Here is a 9279-nt window from a genome sequence, read left to right on the forward strand (position 1 = left end):
CATTTTTAACAAAAATATATAATCACGCTTTCGAATTTATATGTGCGTTAGAAATATTTGCCCTCACAAAAACGGTAAAATTATACATTTTGTCGTACTCCTTGGAAATAATAATCGAACTATTACGCTTTCGTCGCAAGGAAGTATTCTCTTATTCGAAACGGTTCGTCCGACCCACGGAGGGGTTCGTGGTATAAGAAGATCCGAGAAATGATATTAAAGAAAACAAAACGAGGGAATCGGGAAAGGTTAGACAAGTCGCTAATGGAAATCTGTCCGTTACAAATTCGGGCACGCAAGCCGATGTTCCCGTCGGGTGCTACCGGATATCTCCGCAGTCGTTGCGTTCTCGCGAGAGGAGCAACGCGAATTTATGTAACCTGGTCGCAGACGAAATTAATAACTCGGTCGACGTTACACCTCGCGGACCGACCAACCGCGGTTTATCGTCCCCGAAATTTGTGTGTCTGGCCGCCATCGTGATCCGAACTTCGCGCGAACGAATAAAGGGAAGAAAGGGGAAAAAAAAGGAAAAAAAAAAAGAAACGAAGAGAAATTATCGCGGACCCCTTGCCAAGATCTCTTCTGCAATTTTCTGGACGTCTAGCTGCATATATTTATCCACTTTATTGAATAGCGGTGCAAATAAAACCGAAGTGAATTTCCTGTCGAGAATTCAGGTCGCGTCCTTTTTTACCGTACGTATGAAAATTTCCATCCGTCCTCGTGGTCCAAAGTTCGCGCTGGAAAAAGATTAAGGCAGTGGTTCTCAAGCTTTTCGGGTTTCCAAAACCCTTACTAAAAGTTTATGTAAATTGCACAGAGCTTTCGTCTACGTAGTTCCGTCGACGTTTACTCATCAACGTATATCCAAAATGGAGGGAAAAAATAAGACTCGCGTTTTTATTTCGTTTCGAGCAACTTTATTTTTATCGAAACGTATTGTTTCACGCGCAGAAATCCAAGTATAATAAAATTATCATGGGCAATCAAGTTATTGATTATTATTTCCAGGAATTTGTAGCAATACTGGAAGCAGTAATTAATACTTCTTATACGTGTTGAAATTTTGAAAAAATACCCGACAAGTAGAGAGATAAGCAATATCGATACTCGTTGCGATAAAAAAAATCGGATAATAGAAGACGAGAGTAACGGATTGAAAAAAATCTTTTAAAGTGTGGCTCTTGTTTTCTAGACGTACAGTGTACGTTTAATTTATCGAATATCATTAATTAATAAAAATCTGGCGAATTTTCTAAGAAATTCAGAGAATTTTTTTTCCACATGAATTTTTACTATACTGTAAAATAGTCAAGTGGTGTAATTGATTAATAAAATCGAAACGAATTTTGTAAAAAAATTCAGAGAATTTTTTGTTCACATAAATTTTTATTATAGGGTAAAATGGTCAAGTGGTGTAATGGTGTCCGCACGAACATTTTGTAGAAGTAAAGCGCGTAAAGGCGGCAAGCAACGTCCAATCCCGCATCGGACGGACGAGTCAACGGTCGACGGCTCGGATATTTTAGGATTAACAGTGGTCTATCCTGTTGTATTTTTCCTAAACGGACTCCGACGAGGATTCATCGCGGTTCATCGAACTCCCAACTTAGAAACCCGCGCTCGACGTTATCCTAGAGTAGCTCGCGTATCTGAGAATAGTGGCGAAAATCGTGTTCGTGGAATTCTCGATGAAATTCGGGCTAAGTTACCGGTCACGCGGATGGTGTCCCCACCACGAACGTCAGAAATGCTCCTATACACCTCTATATCATCTCGCATCACATAACCGACTGTGTACCATCGATTAACAATAATTGATTTTTTTTCACAATATTATAGAGTCACTCTCTACGAATCTATCAATTTATCAATTCCATTTACCAATTACCGGTAAATAAAAATAGTCGATACATCGCGAAGTCACGGATACTTCCTTCAGATGACAAATTAAATTTAACCGTTACTCGAGATAACGGCAACAGTAATTTTCTGAACTTCGTATAATTAATATTGATAATTCACTAACACGGTTATCGTAGAAATGTCGCAGTATTTTTCTCATTTCTCCGTTCGATCGACGCACATAAATAACGCGTCGATATCATCAGGGATCACGAACGATTTCCTTCCTCGTTCCCCTAAATTTTCCAGAGCGCGCCACCAGGCGCACAGTGCGCATGTCACGGTGAAAGTCCTTTGACCCATCATCGTGTTTAGTCTAAGCCAATATTTATGCAAGGAAACGATAGCAGGCGGTGCGTGCCACAAAACCGAATTATACGAGCGCGGATCAAACACGTCGCGACTGTCGTGTCGCCGGCAATCGTCCCTCGTTTTTTGCGGTCCTCGAAACGCGACTCGAGTGCGCGACGTCGAGACGTCTGTTTTCTTTGCACGCCTTCGCAACGGTTAGGTTACGTTTCTGGACGGACGTGGCTAGTGGGCCGCTCGAGCGCGCTCGTTTTTTGCGACCGTTCTTTGCGACCGGAGCTGTCCAAGTATTCGAAACGTTCGAGTAGGTTGATTTTCACCGGGGATTAAAATTTAATATTCACCTAACGCAGAACCGTATCGATGGAAATGGAAATTGTCTTTGAGAAAGAAAATAGAAAGGTTACTATCACCTTTTCAATAAATGGTAAACTCCTGTAGAATAATAAGATTAATTGTACTTTCTTTTCGCGATCGAGAACATTTTCACAGGAATACGGACAGATTCCCTCGATCGCTTTTTGACTACCGAGAATAGAATTTTATTTGTGACCCTCGTGTTTTATTTTTCTTATCGTTGAAACAAACAATTTACGTTTACGTAACAGAATGACAATTTTAATCAATAGTTTCGCTTCCAAGTTCTCCGAGTCGTTTAATTCTTTTCGAATTATTATTACCGGACTATTCGAATTTCGTTCGAGTGTTCGTAACGTTCTATTGATCCCATCTCGGCTCGTATCTTCCATGTAATTGTGTTAGGTGGTTGGAGCGTGTCGTGTTTCTTTACTTCCTGCGATCTTTCTGCAAACAGAGGGAAGAAACGCCTCGCGGGACTTCCACCGTTTATGCAAATCGCGGTCAATTCACGTACCCACCTTGTCCCCGATGCTTTTCCATTGTGTTTAATTTATGCTAATCCATTTATGCAAACGTCTGGTAACTTGCGTGAACGCTCTCGACGCCGCTTTGCCGGTATGCTTAATCGCATTACGTGTAATGCACGATAAATGGTAAATAGCCGTTAACGGGTAAACAATTGAATATTATTTCTCTGCTATTGGTACTAGGGTGGGGATCCGGCCACTTGTCGGAATTTTCTGTATTTGAATACTATTCAAATATTATTTACACTGATCAAGTATCTGAATATTCACAATACTTATTTGAATAACACCACGCTATAAATTAAGTTCTTTAAATTCATCGTAATACATTCATCGTCACCGTTCTTTTGTAAATTTCATTCTTGTTTAAAATATTTTATCAACATCTTTTGCGCAAACATTTATCCTTCTTCAATTTCTACAATTTCGGACAATTCTTTATTAGACACAAAATATTTCGAATTTAAAATAGAAAATCTTTTCGAATTAATAAAACAGTTTGAAGTTGAAACCACGGTCTAATTATTTCGAGTGATAAAAAATAATTATTCTAATCTAATCAATTCTAATCGAACATATTTACGCGAAAACTAGGTAATCGAATGTATAATATCTTGGGTCTGCTATCATTTTTACGCGACTGTCCGCATAAGTGCCTGCACTGCGCGGTTTAAACTTCAAATCCACGCACGTATATCGAACGCTATCGAATTTCTATCTCGCGTGTTGCGTTCCACCAATTCGACTACGAACCTGCCTGGACACGAAAGACCGCGGTTCGAGATAAAGCGCGCAAGATTTCACAGTTCATAAGTTACACCACCGAAGTCAACGGTCTATGAAACGTTGGTATATGGGCCAAATTAGCACCGGCCACTCTATACTCCACGCCGAGTCGACTACGGCGTCCTATTCTCATCCTTCCAATAATAGATTAAACGTTTAGCGGGATTCGACGCCTATGCTGTATTGCTGTTACATACCGTTTCTCGTGTTTTGGTTGGTATATTATTATTTACTCACCCCAGCGAGAATGGTGGATACTTGCAGACAGGAGGTAGTAAAAACGATTACAGCGCTGTATAATACTATCGTTTATTATTTACTCCCAGTACTTAGCATTTAGGGTTAGGTTTCGTAACAGCTGCTTACGATCAACCTTGTCTATTTGTCGTGATACATGGTGTCATGAAATGAATATTATTATTGTTATTGTATCCGTAATATTATCTCTTTGGCAGTGGTGTAAATCATTATTACTCTTGTCATCATCATTATTATCAATATCACTATCATCATTAACATCATTATTATCAATATTACCGGTACCATCATTATTAATATCATCAGCAGCATAATATCATCATCATCATCATCATCATCATCAACATCATTATTATAAGTATCGCCAGCAGCATAGTAACATCATCATCACTATCAATATTACCATCATTATCTTCAATATCATCAGTGGCATAGCATAATCATCATCATCCTCATCATCATCATCATCATCATCATCATCATCATCATCATCATCATTATCAATATCACCATCATTTATAATCGTTATCAGCAGCAGGATAGCATCATCAGCATCATCAGCATCATCAGCATCATCAGCATCATCATTATCATCATCATCGTCATTATCAATATCATCAACAGCATAGTATAATCGTCATCATCATTATTATTAATAATATTATTTAATCTTTCCCTCGAATGAAATTATCCCTCATAGATAGGATATTACGTTAAAACAAAAACGAACTTTCGGTACTTGCAATAACTGATTCTATTCGTGCATTGTTCTTATTAAAAAAAAAAAAATAAAATTGATAACTTTCGAGAATAACTTTCGTTCGTTGTGTCGATCGGGATTACGAAAGTCGTCGATGGTCGTAGAATTTGTAAAGTGAAATTTCGCGTTCGCACACGAAACGAATTCGCACATTTGGCATTGGCACATTTCGCAGAATATCGCGCGCAAATTCTAGAGAAAGGGGCGAGATTGGGCGCGAGCTGCGAAAGAGAACAGGTCCATTAGGCGAACGTCAGATCGGGCCGACAAAGCGCCATCAAGCGTTGCGTGCCGCGCGCCAACCGTTCCCCCGAGCTTTTCTCCGATTTCGATTCCTCACTGTCGGAACTAATTCACCCAGTGAGCTTTCTCCCCGATACGCGTGTAATTTATAAGCTCGTCGGCGAATCTCAAGCTGAACGGGGTGAGGGGGATCGGGGAGGGAAGTGGATGAAAATTTGTCGAGTACGTCGACACCGCATTTGCGGCCATCTTCCTCCCGACAGAATCAATTTCCTTGTCGCAAATGGACGGAATGTTAATAAATAACCGTGCGCGATACTCCGTCGGTACGTTGCAAATACGCGAACCACGCGACTGCTCGAAAAAATACTCGTGTAACGTTAACGCAAATAGCTTGCTGAGAATAAAAAAAAAATCGATCGAATCGGTCGATCGATCAATGTTCCAATTCGAATCATAACCTGTACGGTGAAATATTCAATTCTATATTTAAACAAATTCACCTCGATTTATTCCCAGAAATAAAATTTCACTCTGCTACATACACCCAATTACCACGTTCGAATATTTCATCTTAGATTTACGCGAAATATTACCTTCGGTATTTAAACAAATATTTATTTTTAGTAAAAAAAATTCTATTCTATATCTTTAACCACATCTATTCTTCCCTTGCGTAAAGTTTCTTTCCTCTTCCTCTTCGCAAGTATTTTCTATTCCATTTTTATCGAACACGTTGAGAATAAATCGAAAGAAAAAAGAAACAATCCCTCTGGCTTACGATCGTCGCCTCGACCGATCTTTCTTTCGTCCTGCGATATATCAAATTTCACCCGACGGGCGCGCGCGCGCGCGCATGAGATGACTCAGCGGGCAAAGAAAAACGAGCGATTAGGAAACGGCTCGTGGGCACTGTCAATAGCGCACGATGGAAGGAAAAAATGATTAAAGGGGACCGATACAACAACGTGCCGTACCGTTCGACTCGCATATTTGCGATGCGATGGCGTGTCGAGGCCCTCCTCTCTCGTGCTCCTGGTTGCTTAGGACCGACTCTGCGCTTAGAACGACTTAGCACACGCGGTGCAACGACCTCGCGCAACGAGCCTTGCCGTGTGTCTCTCCTCGTCTTTTTACCTCTCTCTCGAGTGCACAGCCAAAGCAAACGGACGAGTGGACGCGTGCGAACCCAAAGGGACCCGTGAACACCGATCTTTCGTTCTCCGTTGCACGGAGCGTCGCGACGCTCGCGTCGTCTTCTGTTTGCGTTCCGAAGAGACGTAACGATCGATCGGAAATATTACCGCAACGACCTTGTGTTATAAATTTCGTTCCACGGTGTTGGAAACGCGTTTGGAATTTTGTCCTTCAAGTTGTCGCAAATTTGCCCTCGAATATCAGTGTTCTTCGAGTACTTATAAATTTGGCAAGTTTTGTCCTTCGAGTTGTCGCAAAGTTGTCCTCCAATATCAATGTTCTTCGAGTACTTATAAATTTTGTAAATTTTGTCCTTCGAGTTGTCGCAAAGTTGTCCTCGAATATCAGACTTCTTCGAAATTTGTATATTTTTTATTTTGTCATTTTAAGACTCCGTTAATGAAATTCGTGGGACATCTTCCCGCGTTATCCGCAGACTCTTCGAGCGTGTAATTGGAATGCAAAAATAGTGAAAACGAATTTTTTCACGCGCCACGGTTGCACGCGGGACAACTAATTCCGTAGTTTCGTTTCTGGAGAAATCTCTCGGCAATGAGGCGACGCACGAGCCTCGTTACATACGATGTACCCTGGTATTTCGACGAGGAGGAAAGTCAAATAAAATTACGAAAATAGTCGGTACGAGCGTATTATTATTCTTAATAATAACCGTGTCGACCTTGGGTTTAGGGCTTGTTCGGTATAAATTAACAGAATTGAATTTCAGATGCGAGAGACAAGTTACTCGTTAAGCGTAGATCTTATTAAGAATGTACAAAAATCAGGTTGTTAAATTGAACGAAATATAATTATTTCGACCACTTGACTATCGTAGAAATATTATAGAAATAAATATAACAAAGATAAACGGAATTGAAAAGAGCGAGTAAATTAATAAACTAATTAATGCATACAGCCAAATGTTGATAAGGAAGAGTAATAATGAAAGAATAAAAAATACACACCCGAGAAGAAAATACTATCAATCTCGTGTACGAAGAATTATTAATATTATGTATCTCTTTTACGAAATAAAGTCACAATGGAGATCCTAAACACCAGCGTGGGTTATCGCCGAATGAGAGTGAACGATAACGTGCGTTGATCGTTCCGATCTGGATAGGAAGAGACGAGGACTGTTTCTCCGAACTAAAGATAAAATACAAGGCGCATAATACGTCGAAAAAAAGTCTCTCGGTCGCGTTATTTTCGTCGCTGTGGCGCGACGCTTTATTTTTACGCGGAAAAGGAAAGGACGTCGCGTGACGCAGTCATACACGGCCTAGTCGCTCGTTTCCTCTTTTCTTCTTCTACGTTTTTTTTTCTTTTCCCTTCTTTTTTTTTTTGCTTCTTAGCGGAAGAAGGTGAGACGACGTCACTTTTAAAACGAGGCAACGGCCTTGCGCGAACGACGCGCGCGCTCTTTTTTCCTTCCTACCCAGTTCGCGCTTCTTGTCCCTCCCGGCCTCCCCCACGCCCCTCCCCCTAACCTACAGTGGTCGCTTTCTTCTTTTGCCCCGTCTCATCGTCGTCTCGAGCGATTTTTAAGCGGCAACGGTTCGCTTCTTCGTGTCGGTGATTCAGAACCAGGCGATTAAACGAGAGAGAGTCTTTCCATTCATTCCGCGGTTTCACTTTTATTCCATTCCTGGACGTCGAGGAATTACACACCGGCGTCATATGTACGAACGAAATCGAAAGCTGTCTCTACTAACAGTCTCGATTCGTCGCAAAGCGTTCCCCATCCCTCCACGTTTCTTCCCGTTCGTTGATAATTCCGATAACGTGTACCGCGCGATTTGTTCGAATAACTCGACAATTCAGATACCATTCGAATTCACGAGTACTCGTGTACTTTGAGCAACGACGTTCCCTGATAGTAAAATTCAAATAACGGTATTTAAATAGTAATATCTCTGAGCACAGGTATTCGAATGGTATTCGAATCTGTGTACTGGTATTCGAGCAGAAATATCTGAGTGCCGGTAGTAGAATACCAATATCTGAGTACCGACATTTGATTAACAATATCTGAATACCGATATTCAAGCAGTTTATATCCGAGTACCTGTATTCCAGCAGTAATATTCGAGTGCCGGTAGTAGAATGCCAATATCTGAGTACCGACATTCGATTAACAATATCTGAATACCGATATTCAAGCAGTTTATATCCGAGTACCTGTATTCGAGCGCCGGTGTTCGAATAGTAATGTCCGAGTATCAGTATTCAAACAGTAATATTTGAGTACTGATATTCGAATAGCAGCGATCGAACAATAATCAAATACGTATTCGAATACTGCAAGTGTACTTTAAGTTCGAAACGTACAGCTTTGTCCGGTCTTGCAAGCACGGATACGATAATTTACACTAACAATATTTACGCAACATTGGTTTTTTAGGTTCTGTTACAAAATCTACGAAACCGCGTTGTACGTTAATAAAAAAAATGTATTCAATCGCTGTTATTGACGTTGAGCGGAATTCCGTGTTTGCGTCCTTCGTGCGTTCACCTAAATACCGAATATTGTTAGATACGCGTTTGCGCGATAAAAAAAATTTGCCAGAATTTCCAGAATTCATAGACCAATTGGAACGCCTGTTTGTTGCAGAATGCACGTTCGGCAAGCAGATACGGGAACTGGGCTCCACCTGGTTCGCGGATTTGGGCCCGCCCTTCGGAGTCATGTACTGCATCAAATGCGAATGCATTCCGGTACGTATTAAAGTGGGTGTGTCCCTCACGCATTCGCGCGTGTCCGTGTACGCGCGTGTCGACGACGGCGGCTGGGGCCTGTATTCGTCTGTGTCCGACCTTTAACCCCGACTTGTGGCACGGCTCGCAACGAACCGCGGCCGAGCGTACAACATTACGTTTCTATGTAGCTGAGCCGACCTGACGCGACTTTTACGGAATTCACGCCGACTA

The 9279-nt window shown here is 41.2% G+C and overlaps 1 protein-coding gene across 3 annotated transcripts in view; it reads left to right on the plus strand.

Annotated features, from left to right (window-relative positions):
* The window catches only part of Sog (chordin short gastrulation), a 136073-nt gene that overhangs the window by 86262 nt on the left and 40532 nt on the right, over nucleotides 1-9279 (plus strand). For all 3 annotated transcript variants that reach the window (XM_076314900.1, XM_076314898.1, XM_076314899.1), the window contains exon 2: nucleotides 8963-9066. In XM_076314900.1, the coding sequence (XP_076171015.1) occupies nucleotides 9037-9066 (30 nt within the window). In that variant the 5' untranslated portion in view covers nucleotides 8963-9036. The remainder of the gene's footprint in view (nucleotides 1-8962; nucleotides 9067-9279) is intronic.

This window comes from Ptiloglossa arizonensis, chromosome 6 (genome assembly GCF_051014685.1).
Source record: "Ptiloglossa arizonensis isolate GNS036 chromosome 6, iyPtiAriz1_principal, whole genome shotgun sequence".
Lineage (NCBI taxonomy): Eukaryota > Metazoa > Arthropoda > Insecta > Hymenoptera > Colletidae > Ptiloglossa > Ptiloglossa arizonensis.